Source organism: Ornithorhynchus anatinus, chromosome 21 (assembly GCF_004115215.2).
Source record: "Ornithorhynchus anatinus isolate Pmale09 chromosome 21, mOrnAna1.pri.v4, whole genome shotgun sequence".
Taxonomy (NCBI): domain Eukaryota; kingdom Metazoa; phylum Chordata; class Mammalia; order Monotremata; family Ornithorhynchidae; genus Ornithorhynchus; species Ornithorhynchus anatinus.
This window is the reverse complement of record NC_041748.1, coordinates 2,484,214-2,508,246: the sequence shown is the minus strand read 5'-3', so window position 1 is coordinate 2,508,246 and position 24,033 is coordinate 2,484,214. Positions and strand designations below refer to the sequence as shown.

Here is a 24,033-nt window from a genome sequence, read left to right as displayed (position 1 = left end):
CGGGGGACGGGGACTGGGGCCGACCTGATGAGCTCGGATCTTCTCCGGCTCTTAGTACGGTGCCCGGCGCCTAGTAAGCGCTGAGCAAACACCTTACAAAAAAAAATAAAAAGAGGCACTCACCTTCTGATTGGAGGCTGATAACGAGGCCCGGCGTTATTAAGCTTGACTACTCTGTGCTAAGCGCCGGGGCAGACAGCAGGCGAGGCGATCAGAGCCAGGCTCCCTCTCATCCACCCCATATTCTCCAAAGCCGTTCTCGGCCTGTGTTCCTTCTTTCTTCCCGCTTTACTCCTGGATGGCCCAGTGTCCTTGGCAGGCCTCCGAGCAATCAATCAATCAGTCGATCAACCGATCCATCATCAATCAGCCGATAGAGCACCTGCTGCGTGCAGAGCCCCGGACTGAACGCTTCAAAGAGTCCAATGGAGTGAGCAGACCCGATCCCTGCCCTGGAGGAGCTGACAGTCTCCTGTGTGCAAAGCACTGTGCCGAGCCCTTGGGAGAGTCCACCAGAGTGGGCAGACACCATCCCTGCCCCTCGAGGGGCTGACCGTCCTGTGTGGAGACTTTCTCATGTTAACGGTAATTATCGAGCCGCAAAGACGGAAGTGCTTTGCAGAGATGAGTGCTCAATAAATATGAATGAATGAACGAATGGATCACGTTAAACCCCCGAATCGATGGCGTAGTGGGTAGAGCCCGGGCCAGGGAGTCAGAAGGTCCTGGGTTCTCACCCCGGCTCCGCGCCTTGTCTGCCGTGTGACCTTAGGCAAGTCACTTCACTTCTCTGGGCCTCGGTTCCCTTATCTGTAAAACGGCGACGGAGACTGTGAGCCCCACGGGGGACAAGGACCGTATCCACCCTTCCGCCACACGGTAAGTGTTTAACAAATTATATATAGATATAAATGTATACATATATATATATATAAAATACATGTCTCTCTATATAATGATTCTTAGATATACTGTTACTGTTATTATTATTATATAAAGCCCAAAGAACTGGCACCTTGCTGGGGCTTGACACCTGACGCTTGAAACGAACCACCTTAAAATCCATCAACTCTGGGGCCTTTTATTTCTTCACTCTTCCAGACACGTTTAAAACAACATTCCGAAAAACGGGTGGTATTTTTGATGGACCACACCCTCCCCCGCCAAAAAAGATTTAAAATGTAAGCTTTTCTTCATTAAAACGTTTTTGGCGAATCGCCATTCCGGTGGTCAGTTGAGTTGGGGGCCTGGGGATGGGGGGAGCCCAACTCTGACCCTTTCCGGTGTGCCCGGGGAGGGTGGATGTGGGACGGGGGACCGGGGGCGAGGGGGGACGGGGAGACCCCAGCGGGGCTCAGAGCTTGGCAAACATAGGGCCCACGGTGGCTATGATGTCGGCGTAGGGGCCGCTCTGGCTCAGATGAATGGCCCCGTGCTTCTTCAGGACGAGGAAGCTGTAGAGGTTCATCGCCACTTGCTTCTGGTCCTGCTTCTCGCACAGCTTCAGGAGGCTGAAGTGGGAGGACCCTTCCTCGTAGGAATGCTGGAGAGAGCGGAGGATGGGGAGGGACGGGGGAGAGACGCGGGGGATGGGGGGGAGACGGAGAGGGAGAGAGCGGGAGGGAAGAGGGAAGGGAGAGAGATGGAGAGAGGTCAAAAAGAGAGGTGAGGAACGGTCAGGGAGAAAGATGGGAAGATAACGGAGAGAGATGAAGAGAAGTCAGGGAGAGAGATGGAGAGAGGTCAAGGAGAGAGATGGGGAAAGGTCAGAAAGAAAGATGGAGAGATAACAACGGGGGAAAGGGGGGAGAGAGGGGACGGTCAATCATTTTTTGGGGAGAGATGGAGAGCAGTCACGGAGAGAGATGGACAGGCCAGGGAGAGAGGCAGAGGGGAGGACGGGGGGAGAGATGGAGAGAGAAGAGATGGAAAGGGAGGGGGAGGGACACGGGGAGAGGGAGAGAAGGGAGAAAAGTGTGAGGGGGAGAGACGAGGTGAAGCGGGGAAAGAGAGAGGGAGGAGGGAGACACGGAGGGAGGGGGAAGGGGGAGACAGGGAAAAGGGAAGAAGCAAGGGGGAGGGAGGAGGAGAAAGCGGGATATGGAAAGGAGGGGGAGAGAGAGGAGGATCGGGGTGGGGGAGCAGAAAAGGGAAGGGAGGCGGAGGGAGGAGGGAGAGAAAAGCAGAGAGAGAAGGGGAGTGGGGAGAGACAGAAAGAGGGAGAGCGAGAGAGAAGGGGGAGGAGAAAGTGGGATGAAGAGGAGGAGGAGGGGGAGAGACAGGGGAGAGAGAGAAGGGGGAGGGGAGGAGAGAGAGAGTAGTGTTGGGGGGGAGCAGATAAACAGATGGCAATAAGTGCATCGTGCTTAGTACACCGTGGGTGTTTAATAAATGTCACATCACCAGCGGGGGCATTTTGGCGGCTGGTCTGGAGATGTCTGGGGATGCCAGCTCCCCCTCCCCCCACCCCCCTCGGGGTTTTGGGGGCCAGGCTGGGGCTGGGAGGTGGGGGTGGGGGGAATCCTCCAGGCCCTCGGGATCCAGCCTGGACATACGGCTCTTCTCTCCCTCTCTTCTCTCCCTCTCTTCTCTCCCTCTCTTCTCTCCTCTCCCTCCTTCTTTCCCTCTCCCTCCCTTTCTCCCTTCTCCCCCTTTCCCCCTCTCTCCTCTCCCTCTCCCGTCCCTCATCTCCCTCTCTCTCCCTTTCCCCCATCTCCCCCTCTCCCTTTGTCTCCCTCATCTCCCTCTCCATCTCCGCCTCCTTCCCTCTTTCCCTCTTCTCCCTCTTTCCATCTCTCCCTCGCTCTTTCTCCCCTCTCCCCCTTCCCCATCTCTTCTCTCCCTCCTTCCTTCTCTTTCCCATTTCTCCACCCCCCACCCCATCTCTTCCCTCCTCCCTCCTCCCATTTCTCCATCTCCCCACCCGTCTTTTCCTTCTCCTTTCCTCCTCTTTCCCATTTCTCCATCTCCCCTCACCCATCTCTTCCTTCTCCCTCCCTCCTTCCTTCTCTCTTTCCCATTTCTCCATCTCCCCCACCTGTCTCTTCCCTCCTTCCTTCTTTCTCTCTCCCTTTTTTCCATCTCCCCCACCCCATCTCTTCCTTCTCTCTCCCCTCTTTTCTTCTCCCTCCCTCCCTCCCTCCTCTTTCCTATTTCTCCACCTCCCCACCTCCATCTCTTCCTTCTCCCTCCCTCTCCTTTCTCCTTCCCTCCTTCCTTCTCTCTCTTTCCCGTTTCTCCATCTCCGCTCACCCCCCGCCCCGCCTCTCACTTCTCTCTCTTCTTCCTCCCTCTCCCTCCGTCCTTCGGCTCCTCTGCCTCTTCGGGGGGGCGAGGGTCGTCCCGTGCCCCGTTGGGTCTGGGGGGATGGCACGCCACGCCGGGCCACGCCACGGGGTGTGGACGGGACCCCCTCCCCAGGGGCTGGAGCCTGGGCGAGCAGCAGTGGAATAAACAACGGGACCCGAGGCCTCGGCGGGAGGAAATTCTTGGGCTAATTGGGCTCCTGAGGCCCTCGCCCCGGAGCCCGGCGGGGAAGTGCGAGCGGAAAACACGGTGGACAGGACCCGCGGTGATCCCGTGGTACTCGCCCCACCGCTTAGGGCGGCGCTCTTCACTCCGTAGGTGCTCGATAAATAATACTCTCCGCGGGGGAGAGACGGTCAGCTCCTCGAGGGCGGGAATCACGTCTAGGCACCCTCTAGGCCGTCCGCCTGTTGCGGGCCGGGAACGTGTCTGTTTATTACTGTACTGTCCTCTCCCAAGCGCTCAGTACGGTGCTCCGTACCCAGGAGGCGCTCAATAAATACAGCGGACCAACTCGTTTGGGCTCCCCCGCGTGCTCGGCCCGGCCCTCTGCCCCCCGGGAGGCCCTCAACGGAGTCCACTCGTCGATCTTCCCGTCCCAAGCGTTCAGCCCCGCGTTCCGCCCGCAGGAAGCGCTCGACGGACACCACCGATCGAGCGTCCTCCCCCAGGCGCTCAGCACAGTGCTCTGCACGCAGCCCAGTCGCGAAGGAACGGATCGAATGGGGTTTGTGGCCGCGACCTCCGCCCCCGAGGGCCGTCGAGGGTAGCGGCGGCCCCCTCCGCCCGAGAGGCAGAGCCCCCGGCCCTTTCCGCGGGAAGGCCGGAGTGTCGTACCCGCAGTCGGTTGAGCATGGGGTGGATGGTTTTGTTCCAGATGGCCTCCTCGCCCTCCTCCTCCTTGTCCGTCAGGAGCTGGAAGGGGGAAGCGGGAGGGGGAGAAGGTGGAGCGTTTCTCTCCCGGGGTCGTGGCCTAGGCTTTCTCAAAGATGGGGGGCGGGGGGCGACCCCCACCTGCTCCCCGGCTTCTCTCTCAGAGGGTCGCGCCAATGCCGGACTACATGTTCTGTTTTCTTGCCCGTCTCCCCGCGTTTAGACCGTGAGCCCGTCGTCGGGCAGGGATGGTCTCTATCTGTTGCCCGATTGTACTTTCCATGCGCTCGGTACAGTGCTCTGCACATAGTAAGCGCTCAATAAATACGATTGAATGAAATACCCCAATTATTATTCTTATTTCCTCTCTAATGGTACATAGGAAGCGCCTAAAAAATACCCCATTATTACTCTTATCTCTTTTCTAATGGCACATAGGAAGCACTGAACAAATACCCCAATTCTTATACAAATACCCCAATTCTTATACTTATTTCCTCTCTGATAGCACATAATAAGCGCCTAACAAACACCCCGATTCTTACTCTTATTTCCTCTCTGATGGCACATAATAAGCACCTAAAAAACACCCCGATTCTTTCTCTATTTCCTCTCTAATAGCACATAGTTAGCGCCTAAAAAAATGCCCCAATTATTTTTCTTATTGCCTCTCTGATGGCACACAGTAAGCTTCTGATACCCGCCCCCCCCGATTTTTACCATTATTTCCTCTGTAAAATGGGGGCGAAACATTTAGTCTGCGAGCCCCACGTGGGGCCCCGACGATCTCGTATCACCCTCGGCGCTCAGTCCAGTGCTGGGCACATAGAAAGCGCCTAAGGAGCACCCGAGCTATCATCGTTATGCCCGGCCCCCTGGGCTCTGGAGGAGAAAATCTCGGCGGGCCGCCCGTCCGGGGGAAAACCTCCATCAGCGGCCGGGCAGGTTTAGGTGTGGCTACCCCCCGCCCCCGGCCCCGCTCTCTACGTACGCTGTCCGGTTCCGTGGAGCGGCTCTCAAATTCTTCTTCCGAGGAGATGTCCTGCAAATCTTCCGTGGTGGAGCGGACCATTGTTTCAACGGCTTCGGGCTAATGAAGATTATTATTATTATTATTAATAATAAGAATCGTATTTATTGGGCGCTTACTGTGTGCAGAGCACTGTACTAAGCTCTTGGAGGGATTGTCTCTCTTGACTGCTGTATGGTACTTTCCCAGCGCTAAGTACAGTGCTCTGCACACAGTAAGCACTCAATAAATACGACTGAATGAATGAGTGGACCATATAACATCAGACTGTTTTGAGTCAGGGGTCCTTGCGGAGATCATCGCGTTCTCTCAATAACAATAATAATAATAATGATGATGATGGCATTTGTTGGGCAGTTACTATGTGCCGAGCACTGTTCTAAGCACTGGGAGAGATACGAGGTCATCTGGTTGTCCCACGAGGGGCTCGCGGTCTTCATCCCCTTTTACAGATGAGGTCACTGAGGCCCAGAGAAGGGAAGCAACTTGCCCAAGGTCACCCAGCGGGCCGGGGCGAGTCGGGATTAGAACCCAGGACCTCCGGACTCTCAGGCCTGGGCTCTATCCACTGTGCCATGCTATATTCCCTCCCAGCGCCTAGTACAGTGCCATAGTAAACGCTTCACAAATACCACAATTTATTATTATTATTATTATTAGGATGGAGGTAAGAGAAACCACCATCGTTTCCAAGCCAATTTGCTCATATCCACCCCAGCGCTTAGTACAGTGCCTGGCACTTAGCGCTTCACCAATACCTCAATTGATTATTATTAATAAAACGAAATGCAAAGGGGGGGACTTACTTCCCAGTCGAGGTTTTCGGGACTGTCTTCCATCATGTCTGTTTCGGGCAGAAACGGGGGCGGCTCCATGTCGTGTATCCGGGTCTTCCTCGAGTCTGACCTCGGCAACGAGCCGGCCTCTGTGGAAGCAGGAGTTTCTGGATTGACAAGAAATCGTTCCTTCAATCAGTGGTTGTTTATTGAGCGCTTATCGAGTGCGGGGCACTGGACTGGGCGGTTGGGAGAGTCCGGTACAGCGATAAACAGACCCGCTCCCTGCCCCCAAGGAGCTGACGGTCTAGAGGGGGGGACGGACATGAAGAAAAATGAATATACTGTGTGCAGAGCACTGGGCTAAGCGCTTGGGAGAGTCCAGTAGGACAATAAACGGACACATTCCCTGCCCACAGCGAGGTGACAGTCTAGAGGTGGGAGACAGACGTGAAGAGAAATCAATATAGTGTGGGCAGAGCACTGTACTGAGCGCTTGGGAGAGGACAGTAGACGAATAAAGAGACACATTCCCCGCCCACAGCGAGCTCACAGTCTAAAAGGTCAAAGAAAGGGGCCCAGCGGGTAGAGTCGGGCCTGGGCGTCAGAAGGACCTGGGTTCTAATCCCGGCTCCACCGCTTAACTGCCGTGTGACCCTGGGCCAGTCCCTTCCCTTCTCCGGGCCTCGGTTCCCTCCTCTGTCAAACGGGGATGAAGACCGTGAGCCCCACGGGGGACGGGGACCGTGTCCGACCCGATTTGCTCGTATTCGCCCCAGCGCCTAGAACGGTGCTTGGCCCATAGTAAGCACTTAACAAATAGCACAGTCATCATTATTATCAGTATTATTACGACTCACCTAACCCATTTTTGTTTCTGGCTTCCGTCGCTTCAGATATCACCCTCTTGCCTTTTTTTTCTTTTTTAAGGCCAGATGACAGGATGGAGGCGAAGAGCTGCAATGAAATGCGTATTTTGCGTGTGAAGTTTTACAGCGGGAAAGGCGGGGCGGCCGTTCAATTAAACGGCGAGACCCGTTCCACAAGACACGAGACCCGGGAAGCGGGGCGGCCTAGCGGGGAGAGCCCGGGCCTGCGAGTCCGAGGAACCTGGGTCCTCGTCCCGGCTCCGCCCCTCGTCCGCTGGGCGATCCTGGGCCGGTCGCCTCCCATCTCTGGGCCTCAGTTCCCTCGTCTGGAAAATGGGGATGAAGACGGTCAGCCCCACGGGGGACGGGGACTGTGGCCAGCCCCATGACCTTGTATCTGTCCCGGCGCTTAGAACGGTGCCTGGTACATACTCGGCGCTTAACAAACACCAGAAAAACAACAACGAAAAGCCACCCAAACAAAGATAAGCTTGGGGCATTTTGAAAACGTCCGGGGCCTAATTCTCCGCAGGGCGAATGGGGCTCGGGGTTCAAGCCGGACCGCGCCCTCCCGTCCCCTTCTCCGGCTCCCTTCCGCGTCGCCCTGACTGGCTCCCTCTCTTCCTCCCCCCGTCCCGGCCCCTCACCGCTCACGTCCCCCTCCCCTCATTTCTTCATTTCTCCTCACGTCCGCCTCCCCGTCTAGACCGGCAGCTCATCGTGGACCGGGAATGGGTCTCTTTATTGTTCTATCGTCCTCTCCCAAGCGCTCAGTACAGTGCTGTGCACACAGTATACTGATTTCTCTTCCTGTCCGTCTCCCCGTCTAGACCGTCAGCTCCTCGTGGGCAGGAGGTGTGTCATCTACCGTTGTACTGGACTCTCCCAAGCGCTCACTCAGTACAGCGCTCTGCCCTCATTAAGCACTCGATAAATACGACCGGCTGACTTTCCCGATTTGTCAGATTCATTTATTTCTTTCTATTCCTGTCCGCCTCCCCTCCCTCTAGACTGTGAGCTCCCTGTGGGCAGGGAATGTGTCTGTCTGTTGTTCTATTGGACCCTCCCCAGCGCTTAGTTCAGTGCTCTGCGTGCATTAAGCACTCAGTAAATACAACTGACTGACTTTCCTGATTTATATAGTTGATTTATTTCTCTTCATGTCGGTCTCCCCTCCCTCTGGCACGCATTAAGCGCTCCTAAAATACAGTTGACTTTCCTGTTTTATACGGTTGATTTCTTTCTCTTCGTCTCTGTCTCCCCTCCCCGTAGACCGTCAGCTCGTTGCGGTCAGGGAACGTGACTGTTCTATTGTCGTACCGGACTCTCCCGAGCGCTCGGTACAGCGCTCTGCCCCCGGTCAATCGATCTCCATTCCCCATTGGTCTCCCCCTCTAGACGGCCAGCTCCTCGCGGGCAGGGAACGTGTCTGCCGGCTGTTATGCCGGACTCTCCCGAGCGCTCAGTACGGCGCTCCGCCCACGGTCTATCCATTTCAATTCCCGTGTGTCTCCCCGCCTAGACCGTCAGCTCCCTGCGGGCAGGGGAGGGGACGCGTCCGTTCTATCGTCGTGGCGTCCTCTCGCGAGCGCTCGGCACGGGGCCCCAGCGGCCCGGAGGAGGGAAGGAGCCTTTACCCCTTCCAGCTCGGCGCCGATGAAGGGCTGAGCGGGTCGGGAAAAGAGGGCCCCGATGCCGCCGGTCTCCATCCACTCCATGAGCTTCCTCCTGGGCGGGGCCATGTCGATGTCGGGGTTGAGGGTGTCCTGGAAGTGGAGGATCTGTTTGCGGAAGAGCGGCCTGCTGATTTCTTTCACGGGGTCGACGAGGAGGACTCTCTTCTTCCTCTTCTTCCTCCCCGACGGGGCTGCGGGCGACGGAGGGGAAGCGTCGGCCGGGAACGCGGCGGCCCCCCTCGGCCCGTCCCCTCCCGGCCCGGCCCGGCGACCGGGCGCCGGCTACCGGGCGCCGGCTACCGGGCGCCGGACTGAGCGTTGGGAAACTACAATCCTACAATCCTGCGGCCTGGCCCTCAGCGGGCTCGCGGGTTACGGAGTGCTGGGGGAGGACGACGGGGGAGCGGGCAGACAAACATTCATTCATTCAGTCGTACTCACTGAGCGCTTACTGTGTGCACAGCACTAGGCAAAGCACTTGGAAAGTACGATTCAACAACGAAGAGATGATGATGATGATGACGGTCTCTGTTAAGCGCTTACTATGTGCCAAGCATTGTTCTGAGCGCTGAGCACTGAGAGACAATCCCTGCCCACAACGGGCTCGCGGGCTAGAGGTGGGGAGACGGACATTCATTCATCCGGTCCTTCGTATTTATTGAGTGCTTGTTGTGTGCGGAGCGCTGGGGTAAGCGCTCGGAGAGTACGGTTCGGCAATAAAGAGAGACGATCCCCAGTGGGCTCAGGGGCCAGGCCGGTTCTCGGTCTGCTCTGCCGGACTCCCCCGGCCGCTCGGTACGGTGCCCGGCACACGCGAAGCGCTCGATAAATTCCATCGAGCGAACGGGCGTATTGTTCTTTCCCAAGCTGTTCAGGGAGTGCTCAGGAAGTGCCAGCGACTGACTGATAGACTCTCAGGGAATGCGTCCGCCAACTTGGTCCTGGTGGACTCTCCCGGGCGCCCAGTACAGTGCTTGGCACGCAGAAAGCGCTCAATAAATTCCACCGCGGGACGAATGAACCGGCAGCTCCACGTGGGCAGGGACTGCCGCGCTGTCCTCTCCCAAGCGCTCAGTCCAGTCAGTGGGTGGAGCCCGGGCTCGGGAGTCGGAGGTCGCGGGTTCTCATCCCGGCTCCGCCGCCGATCGGCCGTGGACTCGGGTCAAGTCGCTCCGGTCACTCCCAGCGCTCGCTACGGTGCTTGGCGCGTAGTAAGCGCTTCACAAAGACCACAGTTATCATTATTATTACCACTTCACTGCTCTGGGCCTCGGTTCCCTCCCCAGGCAAACGGGGATGGGGACCGTGAGCCCCTCGGGGGACCACCCGCTGACCTCGTTCGTCCCCCGGCGCTTAGAGTGGAGCCGGCACACGGTAAGCGCTTCCCAGACACGGTAGTGATGCAGACGAGGAGGAGGAGGAGGAGGAGGAGGAAGCGGGGAAGGCCTCTCACCTGTGGCTTCGACGGGCGCCAAGGCGAAGCCGTCATCCTCGCCGGGGCCCGGGCCGGCTGGCTCCTCCCATCCTCCGCCCCCCTCGGCCAGGTCCGGGTCCGGGGAGTCCGCCTCTGTAACGAGAGCGCCCCGGCCGGGACGACCCCCGCGCCCCGCCCCGGCCCCGATTCGAAAAGGCGAGTCGGGCGACGGGCCGCCCGCGACGACGAGGAGCGCCGTCGGCGGAGGGGCCCGGGTTCTCCTGCCGGGCGGCCCCGGGCCGGGCGCTGCACTTCTCCGGGCCTCGGCTCCCTCGTCCGTCGGATCGGGGGGAAGGGCGGGAGCCCCCCCGGGGCCGGGGGCCGGGCTCCGCCCTCACGGTCTCGGATCCGCCACCGTGCTCGGAACCGTGTGCCGGGAACCGCGCCGAGCAGTGGGGCTGGCCGTCTCCGTCCCCATTGGACAGAGGAGGGAACCGAGGCCCGGAGAAGGGAAGTGAAGGGTCCAGGGTCACACAGCGGACAAGAGGCGGAGTCGGGATTATTGTTGTTATTATTCTGGCATTTGTTAAGGACTTATTACGTGCCGGGCACTGTACTAAGCGCAGGGGGTGGAGCCAAGCTAATAGGGCCGGACCCAGTCCCTGTCCCTCTTGGGACTCGGGGTCTCCGTCCCCATTTTATAAAGGAGTAGTGAAGTGACCGGCCCAAGGTCACCCGGCGGACGAGGGGAGGAGCCGGGATGAGGACCCAGGTTCCTCAGACTCCCGGAACCCGGGCTCTCCCCGCTAGGCCGCACCGAGGAGCAGCCACCGCGCCCAGCGAAGACCACCGGTTTTCTTCTCGGGGTGAGATCGGGGTCGGAGTCGAGGACGGGAGGTTCGTGTCTCCCCCATCCCCGGCTCTCTCTCTCTCTCTCCGGGCTCCCCCGCCCTAGACCGCCAGCTCCTTGCGGGCGGGGAGCGCGTCTACCCACTCTGCTGGATTGGACTCTCCCAAGCGCTCGGTACAGTGCTCTGCACACGATGAGCGCTCAATAAATCCCATCGATGGACTGGTAGGCTGGAAGCTCCACTTAGAGTCCCCCGATTCTGTTGGATTGGATTGTCCCACCCGCTCGGTCCAGTGCTCCGCACACAGGGAGCGCTCGGTAAATGCCGCTGACCGACGGATTGATTCTAAGCTCCTTGTGGGCAGGGAAGGCGGCCACCCACACCCGAGCGCCCAGAACAGTGCTCTGCACCCGGTCAGCGCTCAGTAAATACGACCGAACGAACGAATGAACGAGCGCTCGGCAAGTACCAATACGGGAAAGAAAAACAAAAAACCCCATCCTTCACGCACCCATCACGCCATCCGGAGGGGTCGGCGGGAGCGAGACCCGCCGGTCCGGCGTCACGTCCACCAACAGGCTGAACGGCTCGTCCTGCAGCAGCTCGTCTTGGGAAAAAAACACCGGACGGGAAAGCGAGACGCCACGGTCGCAGCCGGGAGGGAGGGTCGCCGGGAAAAGGTGAAGACCGGTTACTGTTTAAGCGCTAAAGCGGGCCGCGCGAGAGCCGGGAAATACGCCGATCAGTCGGGCGGGGGGTGGTCCGCGTTGCGGCGGCGGTCTGACCAGAGGAGAGGTGTCGGGACCGGGACCGGGAGTCAGGAGGAACTGGGTTCTAATCCCGGCCCAGTCCCCTCCCTTCTCCGGGTCTCGGTTCCCTCCTCCGGAAAATGGGGATGCAGGCCGGGAGCCCCCCGGGGGACTCGGAATATCCCCGGGGCCCAGAGGAAGGACTCGCCCGAGGTCACGACGACCGACGGGAGTGGGGCGTCCCGGGCCCTACCGATCATCTCGCCTTTGCTCCCTTCGTCTCCGAATCCGTCCCTGCAGTCGTAGGTGGCGTCGTGGTCTCCCCAGAGGCTGGTGGAGCTGGGTTCCAGAAGCTGGCTGGGGGCGCTCGGCACGCTCTCGTCCAGGAAGCTCAGTCCTCTGAAGGACTGGGTGGCCTCGGCTGAGGAACCGCCGCGGTCGGGGTGGCCGGGGGGAAGCAGGCCGTTACCGTGACGGTCTCTGTTAAGCGCTTACTCCGCGCCGGCGCCCCGCGGGGCGCCGGGGCGGCTGCGAGGTCAGCCGGTCGGACACGGCCCCCGCCCCCCGTGGGGCCGACCCTCTCCGGCCCCGTTTTCCAGAGGAGGAAACTGAGGCCCGGAGGAGCGAAGCGACCCGCCCGCGGTCACGGGGCAGACGGGTGGCGGGGCCGGGATCAGAACCCGTGACCTCCTGACCTCCCCCTCCCCGGTCCCCAGCCACTAAGCCGGGGCCGCCCCTCCCCCAAGCGCCTCGTCCGGCGCTCCGCACGCGGTCGGCGCTCCGGGGGTACGGCCGAATGAATGAGTGAGCGAATGAACGAACGGCACCGAGGAAAGGTAGAACGGCATCCGCGGGGCACCCCAAACAGCCCCCGTCCGGGACGTGCGGGAGGAGGGGTCCCTTACCGCGCCATTCTTCTTTTAGGGTGATGTCTTCCGCTCGGCTCTGGTTGAGGCTGAAGTGCTCGCCCACGCTGATGTCGCTGCGGAGAATCGCACGCGATCCATCCCTCCGCCCGTCGGGGATACTCACCGAGCGCTCGCTCCGTGCCGCAGCGCCGTACCGGGCGCCCGGGAGCGTCCGACGCCCCCCGGAGTCGGTAGGCCCGTCCCCCGCCCGCGGTCCGTCCGCCGTCCTATCTGCTGAGCGCTTCCTGTGCGCGGAGCGCAGCGCCTGGGGGAGTCCGGTATGGCAGTCGGTAGACGCGCCCCCTCCTCCCAATCGATCAGTCGGTCAGGTCGACGGAGCGCCTCCGGCGTGCTGAGCCCCGGAGGGGAGGGATCGCGTCTACTGGTTCTACTGTACTGGACTCCCCCCAGTGCTCCGTTCGGTGCTCTGCCCCCGGGAGGCGCTCAGAAGATAGTTTCGATCGACGGCCCCGTCGTCGTCTCCCCTCTAGACCGGCAGCTCGTGGCGGGCGGGGACCGTGCCCACCGCCTCTGTCGGACCGTACTCCCCCGAGCGCTCCGTGCAGCGTTCTGCGCCGGGGAAGCGCTCGGTAAATACCACGGATGGATCGGCTGAATGAGGGCAGCGATCGCATCTGCTAGACGTTGTTATTATTCATCCGTTCGATTCATTCAACCCTTACTCACTGAGCGCTTAGTGTGTGCAGAGCACCGGACCGAGCGTTCGGGAAAGTCCAATTCGGCAACGAGTGGGATCTACCGACTCATTCGAATTGGACTCTCCCAAGCGCTTAGCGCAGCACAGCGAGTGCAGCCCGGGAGATCACGGGTCCTCATCCCGGCTCCGCCCCTTGCCTGCCGCGTGACCTTGGGCCGGTCGCTTCCCTTCTCCGGGCCTCGGCGATCTCACCTGTCAAACGGGGAAGAAGACCGTGAGCCCCACGGGGGACAACCCGATGACCGTGTATCTCCCCCGGCTGCTTAGAGCGGTGTCTGAAACATAGTGAGCGCCTAACCATCTGTTGCTGATTTGTATTTCCCGGGCGCTTACGTCCAGTGCTCTGCGCTCGGTAAGCGCTCGATAAATACCATCGAATGAATGAGCGCCCCCAATGAACGATTATTATTAGCCGCGCTCTGCGCGGGGCAGGTGCTCCGGAAATACCACTGAGAGTGAGGAGGAAGTTGGGCAGGGACACGGGACGTGGCCGTTCACTGTTGTCCCGGCCTCCCCGGAGCGCTCAGTCCAGTGCTCTGCACACGGGGAGTGATCGATAACTACGGCTGATCGATCGATCGCGGGCGGGGGATTCGTTCGTTCCTTCGTTTGAGCGCTTAGAACGGTGCTCGGCATGCAGTAAGCCCTTCCCGAAGACCATCATTATTATCATTATTATTTCTTGAGCGCTTACTGCGTGCAGAGCCCTGTACCGGCCGCTCGGAAAGTCCAACGCGGCAACGAAGAGAGACCATCTCCGGGGGATGTGTCGACCGTCTCCGTCGGACTGTCTTAGTCCGGTGCTCTGCGCACGGTGAGCGCGCGGTAATCATCATCATCGTCATAATGATGGCGTTTGTGAGGCGCTTCCTATGTGCCAAGCGCCGTTCTAAGCGCTGGGGGAGAGGTGGGGCTCCCGGGCTTCATCCCCATGTTCCAGAGGAGGGAACCGAGGCCCGGAGAAGGGAAGCGACCGGCCCGAGGTCACCCGGCAGACGAGGGGCGGAGCCGGGATGGGGACCCGCGGCCCGACTCGCGGGCCCGGGCTCCACCGGCCGGGAAGCGCTGCTTCTCGTTAAGTGAATAGAAATAAATGATAGAAATAGAAAGCAATAAGCAGAAATAAATATCGACAGAGCCGATGGATCGACCGCGGGCCGGCGGCGTCCCCCTCCCAGGCGCTCCGGCCGGCGCTCCGCGCACGCAGAGCGCTCAGTAAATACCACCCGGGGGAAGGAGGGGGTAGCGCCGGCCGGGCCCGAGGCGGCGGGAGGAAGAGGAGGGTTTTACTTGAGGGGGGGCAGCTGCACTTCGAAATCGTGGAATTCCTCGGGCAAGGTGATGGCGGCGTAGCTGGCCTCCAGGCGCTCTTTGGGAAGGTCCAACAGATCTGCGGGACCCAAGGCAGGGGTCAGGCCGGACCCGGCCGGAGAAAAACCACACACCCTTCCCCCCCGCCCCCCTCCCTTCGGCCCAGCCGCCGGACGGGGCGCTCCCTCGGCGCGGAGCGCTGTCCTCCCCCCCGCCATCCCTCACCCCCAACGACGTGGCCACCTACTTCATCAGGAAAATGAACACCATCGGGTCAGAGCTCCCCAGGGTCACCCTTCCCCGTCCTCCATCCCCCCCGCTCCCCACCCTCTCCCCTACTTTCCCATCCTCCCCGCACGGTCCTCAGAGGAGATCTCCTCCCTCCTCCCGAGCGCCCCACCCTCCGCCTGTGCTTCGGACCCCATTCCCGCTCACCTTATAAAAACCATCGCCCCTCCCCTCCTTAACTTCCATCTTCAACCGCTCACTCTCCTACGGCTCCTTCCCCTCCGCCTTCAAACACGCCCACGTCTCCCCCCTCCTAAAAAACCCTCTCTCGACCCCACTTCCCCATCCAGGTATCGTCCCGTCTCCCTCCCGCCCTTCCTTTCCAAACTCCCGGAACGCGTCGTCTACACGCGCTGCCTCGAATTCCTCGACTCCGACTCTCTCCCGGTCCCCCTCCGACCCGGCCCCCGGCCCCTCGCTCCACCGAGACCGCCCTCTCGAAGGTCCCCCGTGACCTCCCTCTCGCCGGACCCGACGGCTCCTACTCGACCCCGATCCTCCTCGACCTCTCGGCTGCCTCTGACGCCGTCGACCGTCCCCTTCTCCCCCACACTCCATCCCACCTCGGCTTCACGGACTCCGTCCTCGCCCGGTTCTCCTCCCGTCTCTCCGGCCGTCCATTCTCCGTCTCCTTCGCGGGCTCCTCCTCCCCCTCCCATCCCCTGACCGTCGGGGTTCCTCGGGGGTCAGTTCTGGGCCCTCTTCTGTTCTCCATCTACACTCACCCCCTCGGGGAACTCATTCGCTCCCACGGCTTCGACCCTCATCTCTACGCAGACGACACCCGGATCTCCATCTCCTCCCCCGTTCTCTCCCCCTCCCTCCGGGCTCGTATCTGCTCCCTCCTCCGGGACGTCTCCACCCGGTTGTCCGCCCGCCACCTAAAACTCAACATGTCTCAAACCGAGCTCCTCATCTTCCCTCCCGAACCCCGTCCTCCTCTCCCTGACTTCCCCGTCACCGTGGACGGCACCAGCGTCCTTCCCGTCCCGCGGGCCCGCAACCTCGGTGTCGTCCTCGACTCCGCTCTCTCATTCGCCCCGCACATCCGATCCGTCGCCAAAGCCTGCCGGTCTCACCTTCGTGACATCGCCAAGATGCGCCCTTTCCTCTCCGTCCATCTGTGCCAGTACAGGCTCTCATAACATCCACACTGGATTTATTCCGTCAGCCTCCTCTCGGAACTCCCTTCCCCCGTCTCTCCCCGCTGCAGTCTATTCTTCACTCCGCTGCCCGGGACCTCTTTCTACAGAAAGGCTCTGGGCCTGTCACTCCCCTCCTCAAAAACCTCCACGGGTTGCTATCGACCTCCGCACGAAACAAAAACTCCTCATTCTTGGCTTCAAAATTCTCCATCCCCTCGCCCCCTCCTACCTCACCTCCCTTCTCTCCTTCTACTGCCCACCCCCTACACTCCGCTCCTCTGCCGCTCACCTCCTCACTAGGCCTCGTTTTCTCCCGTCCCGCCGTCGACCCCCGGCCCACGTCCTACCGCTGACCCGGAACGCCCTCCCTCCTCACCTCCGCCAAACTAGCTCTTCAAAGCCCTACTGAGAGCTCACCTCCTCCGGGAGGCCTTCCCATACTGAGCCTCCCTTTCCTTCCGCTCCTTCCGCTTTCCTTCCGCTCCTCCTCCCCTCCCCACTCCCCCTTCTCCTCCCCACAGCACTTGTGCATATTTCTATATATTACTTATTACTCTATTCATTTTGTTTATGATGTGTATCCATCTATGAGACTATTTATCTCGATGATATTGACGCCAGACTACTTGTTTTGTTTTGTTCTCTTTGGCTTTGCTGTCTGTCTCCCCCGTTTAGACTCTGTGCCCGTCGTTGGGCAGGGATGGTCTCAATCTGTTGCCAAATTATACGTTCCAAACGCTTAGTACGGTGCTCTGCATAGAGTAAGCGCTCAATAAACACTATTGAATGAATGATCTTATTTCCAGCCCAGCGCTTAATACAGTTCTCGGCACATAGTAAAGCGCTTAACAAGTACTATTATTATCATCAATCTCTGGGCCTCAGTTCCCCCATCTGCAAAATGGGGATGAAGACCGTGAGCCCCACGGGGGGGACGGGGACCGTGTCCGACCTGATGACCTCGTACACCCCACCCCCCGCAGCGCTCAATGTGGTTCCCGGCACCTACTGAGCGCTTTACACACGCCTCGATAATTATTATTATTATTAGCCCTGCATACAGCAGGCGCCCAGGAAATACGACTGCCTTTAGTAAGCGCTGAGCGAGTTCCGTCATTATGACTCTTCTTCTTCGTATTGCTGTTACTGATTATTACTAATGATGCGCTATCACTATTAGCTATCGTCACTACAATCGATCGACCGAGGAGGGTTCTAAGAGGAGGGGGGCTGCACGGGAGTGAGATTTACCTGGGCGGAAGGACATCTTTATTTTAAGAAAGGCTTCGTTGCAGTCTGTGACCAGATAATTTGCTTTTCGGGAATAAATCCTCACCACTCCCAGTAACAAGTGCCCTGACGTGCGGAGAGCTAGTTTTACCTTGAACGATATTCAGAGAAACGTTAGCGACCTCGCGGCAGGCCTCCCGTCGCCCCGCTCGGCTGGACGGGACTCCCCCGGCCGCTCAGTAAACACCGCCGACGGACCGCCAGGCCGTCGGCTCCCCGGGGACGGGGAACCCGTCCACCCGCTCGGCTGGACCGGGCTCCCCCGGGCCGCGGGAAGCCCTCGGTGAATCCCGCCGACCGACTGTCGGTGGGGAGAGGCGTCGGCCGGCTCCGCTGGACTGGACTCTCCCAAGGGCTCGGTGCAGGGTTTTGCACAGAGGAAGCGCTCGACGAGTACCGGTCGCCGAGCGAGTGATCCGTGACACCGAATGGGAGCCGGCACGAAGCTTCTCCGAGAGCACCTGGGACCGTTAATTCTGTCCTCTCATTCGTTCGGTGGTTCCAGCGTATTTATCGAGCGCTTACTGGGTGCAGAGCACTGTCCCGGGCGCTTGGAAAGGACAACTCGGCACCAGAGAGACGATGCCCTGCCCGCAACGGGCTCACAGTCTAGAAGGGGGGAAAGGATGGCACGACAAGGAGACGGGCATCCAGAGCATCAAAACAGATCAACGGAATTATAGGTTCGCTCCCAAACGCTCAGTCCGGTGCTTTGCACACGGTAAGCGCTCGGTAAATACCGTTCATTGATCCGCGGCACTCGACGGGAGCCAGAACAAAGATTCTCGGGGAGGATTTGTTATCTGTCCTCTCCCGAGAGTTCGGTCCAGTGCTTTGCACACGGGAAGCCCTCAATAAATAGGATCTCATGAGCCGACGGACTCCACGAAGGTGGTCTCGGGCTATTAAACCGAGCCCCGGTTTTTTAAAAATTCTTTTAACCGTGTCTTCTCCCCCATTTCATATTAAGAGATAATTTAGAATAAGTAAACGTGGCCTAGCGGCAAGAGGCCGGGCCTGGGAGTCAGAGGTCGTGGATTCTAATCCCGGCTCCGCCGCTTGTCTTCTGTGCGACTCGGGGCCGGTCGCTTCCCTTCTCTGGGCCTCAGTTCCCTCATCCGTCAAATGGGGATGGCGACCGGGAGCCCCACGGGGGACAACCTGATGACCCTCTATCTCCCCCAGCGCTTAGAACAGTGCTCGGCACATAGTAAGCGCTTAACAAATACCAACATTATTATCACTGTTAAAAAGGGAAACAGAATACTTCTCTGAGGGATAAGAAGTCTCCCGCGGCTTTTTCCTTTACGCTTCCGCCTACTGTCTCTCAAATTCCCAAATCTCCTTCTTTCCCCCCAGACGGCTCCAGACCCGGGACCGTATCTGCCAGCTCTGTTGTACTGGACTCTCCCAAGCGCTCGGTACAGTGCTCTGCACACGGTAAGAGCCCAGTAAATACCACTGATCGACTGACTGACTGTGGGTAGGGTCGGACTCTCCCGAGTGCTCAATACAGTGCTGTGCACACAGTAAGCGCTCAATAGATACCGCCGTCCGATCGACCGCGGGCGGGGTTCAGTGCTCCGCACCCAGTGAGCGCCCAATAAGTACCACTGACCGCCTCCCGACTCTGTCGTCCCGGACCCTCCCCGGCGCTCCATCCAGGGCTCCGCGCCCCGCAGGCGCCGGACGGCTGCTCCCGACGGACCGGCCGACCCACCTTGGGCGAGAGGATCCTTTCGACGGTGGCCTCCAGGTTGCAGTCGAAGACCTGAGCCTTGGTGAGCTTCTTCTCCAGGTGAGCGGCCAGCCAGATTTTGGCCAGGGGCCCCCGCTTGCTGATCAGAAAGTGTCCGTAAAACATCTTGCCCAGAGCTTGGGATTCCACTCTGGGAACTGAAAGAAAAGACAGAAAGGGACACTTCCATCTGCAACCGGGTCCGCCGCAGCGGTAGGGAGACCTGCGGCAGTGATAACCACGATGGCACGGGCTAAGCGCTTACTGGGTGCCGAGCGCTGTTCTAAGCGCTGGGTGAGGGGGGGGATTCAAGGTCATCGGGACGTCCCCCCGCGGGGCTCCCGGTCTTCATCCCCATTTCCCAGACGAGGGCACCGAGGCACAGAGAAGTGACTCGCCCGAAGTCGCCCGGCTTACTGGTGGTCAGTCACGAGGCCATCTGCCAAGCGCCGACTCCGCGCCAAGCACTGGTCTGAACGCCGGGGCGGACAGGAGCCCAGGGGGTGGGATCAGCAGTAATAGTAGCGGTGGGGATAACGGCAGAAGTGACAACGTTAAGCTCCTGCTGATGATAATAGTGACGGTGGTACTTGTCTAGCGCTTACTATCTGCCAAGCACCGTCCTAAGCTCTGGGGCGGATACGAGCGAAGCAGATTGGATCGGCAGTAATAGTAGCGGTGGGGATCACGGCAGAAGTGATAACGTTCAGCGCCGACTCCTGCTGATGATAATAATAATAATAATGTTGGTATTTGTTAAGCGCTTACTATGTGCAAAGCACTGTTCTAAGCGCTGGGGGGATACAAGGTGATGGGGTTGTCCCACGTGGGGCTCACAGTTTTAATCCCCATTTTACAGATGAGGTAACCGAGGCACAGAGAAGTTAAGTGACTTGCCCAAAGTCACACAGCGCGGAGTCGGGATTAGTGACGGCGGTACTTGTCCAGCGCTTACTATGTGCCAAGCACCGTCCTAAGCGTCGGGGCGGATACGAGCGAAGCAGATTGGATCGGCCGTAATAGTAGCGATCGGGATAACGGCAGAAGTGATAACGTTCAGCGCCGACTCCCGCTGATGATAATGGTGACGGTGGTACTCGTCCAGCGCTTACTATGTGCCAAGCACCGTCCTAAGCGCTGGGGCGGACCCAAGCCAAGCGGGCGGGACGGGCGGGAGGAGCGGCGGCGGCAAGACTAGCAGTAGAAGGAGTACCGGTGATCGGAGCAGCGGCGGGAGCGGGTCTCGGCGGCCGCCCGCTGGATCCCGGGCGCCCCGGGGCCGTCGGCGCCAAAGAAGTGACCTGTTCCCTGACCTCCGGGGACCTCCGACCTGACGGGGACACGCGCGGGGGGGAAAGAAAAGAGAGGAGCTTCCATTAGAGCGGCCCGATGGCCGTGGGCCGGGGCCGGAGGAGGCCTCCAATCCTCCTGCCCGCCTGTCCGTCCCCAGCGCTAAATACGGCGCTCTGCACATAGTAAGCGCTCAGTAAATACCATCGAGTGAATGAAAGGGACGTGACTGGCCCGAGGTCACACGGCAGAGGGGGGGCGGAGCGGGATTAGAACCCAAGACCGGCTGGCTCTGGGCTGCGACCACCGCGCTGCGCTGCGCTACGGATCGGAGCCTGACCCCCCGCGGGCGCCCGGGCTTGGGAGTCGGGGGGGGAGGGGGCGTGGGTTCTAATCCCGCCGCTCGCCCGCCGTGTGACCGCGGGCGAGCCGCTTCGCCTCTCTGGGCCTCAGTGACCTCATCTGTCAAATGGGGAAAAAGCCGGTCAGCCGGTGACCTCGTATCTCCCCCCAGCGCCTCCAACAGTGCTCGGCACATAGGGAGCGCTTCGCAAATGCCATCCCGATCGGGACGGTGGTTTTTCTCCTCACTGTCCCTGCCCTCCTCCGGCCGTTTTTCTCCTCACGGCCCCCCGCCCCCCCCCCCCCCCCCCGGCGCGGGTCGGTTGGTCGGGGCCCCCGGGGGCGGCCGTACGTGGGCAGGCCCCGTCGAGGCGCCGGGCCTGGCGCCGGGCCTCCCCCTCGGCCTCCCCCTCGACCTCGACCTCCTCCCCGGCCCCGGTGGGGGCCCGGGAGGCCGCCTTGGCCGCCGCCTTCGTCGCCACCTTCGACGCCGGCGACGCCTTCGACGCCTCCCCTTTCGAAGCCGCCTCAGGGTGGGCGCGCCTGCGCGTGGCGGGGCCTCGGCGCGCGAAGGCCGGGGCGCCTGCGCGCGGCGGGGCCTCGGCGCGCGGCGGGAAGCTCGGGGCGCGTGCCGAAGGGCCTCGCGGGCCGCCTCGGCACGCGGCGGGAACGCCTGGGGCGCGCGCAGGCGCCCCGCGGGCCGCCTCGCGCCGCCCGCCTGAGCGCCCCCAAGGCGGTGGGCGGCGCGCGGAACTCGTTGCCAGGCAACCGCCCCGAGGACCAGCCAATGGCAGCTCGAGTGGCCGGGGTGTTTGTTAAGCGCCTACTACGTGATGGTGTTCGTTAAGCGCCTACGACGTGCCGACCACCGTTTTAATCATAATAATAATGTTGGCATTTGTTAAGCGCTTACGATGGGCAAAGCACTGTTCTAAGCGCTGGGGGATACAAGGTGATCAGGTTGTCCCACGTGGGGCTCACAGTCTTAATCCCCGTTTTGCTGATGAGGTCACTGAGGCCCAGAGAAGTGAAGTGACTTGCCCAAAGTCACACAGCTGACGAGCGGCGGAGTCGGGATTCGAACCTATGATCTCTGACTCCCCAGCCCGGGCTCTTTCCACTGGGCCACGCTGCTTCTCGCGCTGGGGGAGATCCGAGGTCATCGGGTGGTCCCCCGTGGGGCTCCCGGGCTTCATCCCCATTTTCCAGATGAGGGAACTGAGGACCAGAGAAAGGTTGGTATTTGTTAAGCGCTTACTATGTGCCGAGCACTGTTCTAAGCCCTGGGGTAGATACAGGGTCATCAGGTTGTCCCACGTGAGGCTCACAGTTAATCCCCATTTTACAGATGAGGTAACTGAGGCACAGAGAAGTGAAGTGACTTGCCCACAGTCACACAGCTGACAAGTGGCAGAGCCAGGATGAGAACCCACCACCTCTGAATCCCGAGCCCAGGGTGTGGCCACTGGGCCACGCAGTGATGGTATCTGTGAAGGCCTTACGATGTGCCGAGCACTGTTCTAAGCGCTGGGGGAGATACAGAGTAATCAGGTGGTCCCACATGGGGTTCACGGTCTTCATCCCCATTTTACAGAGGAGGGAACTGAGGCCCAGAGAAGTGAAGTGACCGGACCAAAGTCACGCAGCTGATAACCAGCAGAGCCGGGATGAGAACCCACCACCTGACTCTGACTCCCAAGCCCGGGATCTTGCCCCTAAGCCACGCTGATAACGATGGTATTTGGTAAGCGCTTACTTTGTGCCAAGCACTGTTCTAAGCGCTGCGGGAGATGCGAGCTCATCAGGTTGTCCCACGTGGGGCTCACGGCCCTTATCCCCATTTTACAGACGAGGGAACCGAGGCAGAGAAGTGAAGTGCCTTGCCTAAGGCCACACAGCAGAGAAGCGGCAGAGTCAGGATTAGAACCCACGTTCACGGCTTATTCTGGGGCCATCTATCAGTGGTAATAACAGTAATTCATTCCATCCTATTTATTGAGCACTCCCCATGAACAGAGCACTGTGCTAAACGCTGGGATGGCTACAAACAAATCGGGTTGGACACAACCCCTTGTCCCAAGTGGGGCTCAGAGTCTCCATCCCCATTTGACAGATGAGGGAGCTGAGGCGCAGAGAAGTGAGGTGAATTGCCCAAGGTCACAGAGCAGACAAGCGCCAGAACGGAGATTAGAACCCGTGACCTTCTGGCTCCCAGGTCCGGGCTCTAGCCACTCTGCCAAAAATAAATGAATTACAGATCTATACATATGTGCTGGGGGCCTAAGAGCGGCACTGAAGGGAGTGGGAGAGGAAGAGGCCTTAGTCAGGGAAGGCCTCTTGGAGGAGATTCATTCGTTCAATTGTATTTATTGAGCGCCCACTGTGTACGCAGCCCTGCACTGAGCGCTTGGAAAGTCCAATTCGGCAATAAAGAAAGACAATCCCTGCCCACACCGGGCTTAGAGTCTAGAGGAGGGGAGAGACAGACACCAAAAAAAGAAAACAGGCACCCATAGAAATAGAATTCTACATCTAAACATCTCGAAACAAGTGTATGGTTTCAAAGGGGGGGAAACGATCAGTCCGATATGAGGAGGGAGGGCGTTCCAGGCCAGATGTAGGAATGTGGGCGAGAGGTGCTCAATAAACACCACGGATTGATTGATTCACTGATCAATATAATGCGTTGTTCCTAACGGTTGAACAGCTGGACCGCGGACGCTAGATGGCGCCATGACGCAACTGTTGTCGGTCGAAATGTGACAATCGATCGATCAAGCAATAGTATTTCATTCATTCATTCATTCATTCATTCAATCGACTTTAGTGAGCGCTTCCTGTGTGCCGAGCACTGTGCTAAGCCCTCGGAAAGTGCAATTCGGCGACAGAGACAATCCCTTATTAAGCGCTTCCTACATACAGAACACTTGGGAGAGGACAATACCTCAGAAGGAGTGGCCCTGTGCCCTGTCCATAACGAATTTATCATCTAGAGTTACAATATCGATATTACTTGGTCCGGATCTGGGAGTCTGAAGGTCATGGGTTCTAATCCCGACTCCGGCACTCGTCCGCTGTGTGGCCTTGGGCCAGTCATTTCACTTCTCTTAGGAGAAGCAGCGTGGCTCATTGGAAAGAGCATGGGCTTTGGAGTCAGGGCTCGTTAGTTCGAATCCCAGCTCTGCCACTTGTCGGCTGTGTGACTGTGGGCAAGTCACTTAACTTCTCTGGGCCTCAGTTCCCTCATCTGTAAAATGGGGATTAAGACTGTGAGCCCCACGTGGGACAACCTGATTCCCCTATGTCTACCCCAGCGCTTAGAACAGTGCTCGGCACATAGTAAGTGCTTAACAAATACCAACAATATTATTATTATTATTACTTCTCTGGGCCTCGGTTCCCTCACTTGGAAAATGGGGATTGAAGGTGTGAGCCCCACGTGGGACAGGAACTGTGTCC

General features: G+C 59.5%; 1 protein-coding gene across 5 annotated transcripts; it reads right to left on the bottom strand.

Annotated features, from left to right (window-relative positions):
* Nucleotides 1-1,060: 1,060 nt before the first annotated feature.
* RAD21L1 (RAD21 cohesin complex component like 1) lies at nt 1,061-20,438 on the bottom strand. Of its 5 annotated transcripts, none has more exons than XM_029048848.2 (14): nt 20,156-20,231; nt 18,925-19,100; nt 17,166-17,295; nt 14,461-14,560; nt 12,450-12,526; nt 11,798-11,965; nt 11,307-11,402; nt 9,984-10,097; nt 8,492-8,721; nt 6,846-6,942; nt 6,016-6,152; nt 5,171-5,269; nt 4,144-4,221; nt 1,061-1,543 (listed from the first exon to the last, which is right to left on the bottom strand). In XM_029048848.2, the coding sequence occupies exons 2-14, from the start codon at nt 19,066-19,068 to the stop codon at nt 1,355-1,357; spliced, it is 1,659 nt and encodes a 552-aa protein (XP_028904681.1). In that variant the 5' UTR covers nt 19,069-19,100; nt 20,156-20,231; the 3' UTR covers nt 1,061-1,354. The 5 variants fall into 5 exon arrangements, with proteins under 5 accessions (XP_028904681.1, XP_039770965.1, XP_028904682.1 ...); XM_039915031.1 differs by lacking the exon at nt 20,156-20,231 and adding an exon at nt 20,055-20,074; XM_029048849.2 differs by lacking the exon at nt 20,156-20,231 and adding an exon at nt 19,360-19,663.
* Between the last annotated feature and the right edge of the window lie 3,595 nt (nt 20,439-24,033).

Excerpts from the sequence above, each read along its gene's own strand:
- RAD21L1 (XM_029048846.2), bottom strand. The coding sequence starts at position 20,319 with ATGGAAGCTCCTCTCTTTTCTTTCCCCCCCGCGCGTGTCCCCGTCAGG. Across the intron at positions 19,101-20,155 it reads CGCCGCTGCTCCGATCACCG|TTCCCAGAGTGGAATCCCAA; the intron begins GTACTCCTTCTA and ends CTTTTCTTTCAG. Across the intron at positions 11,403-11,797 it reads GAGCAAAGGCGAGATGATCG|ACGAGCTGCTGCAGGACGAG; the intron begins GTAGGGCCCGGG and ends TTTTTTCCCAAG.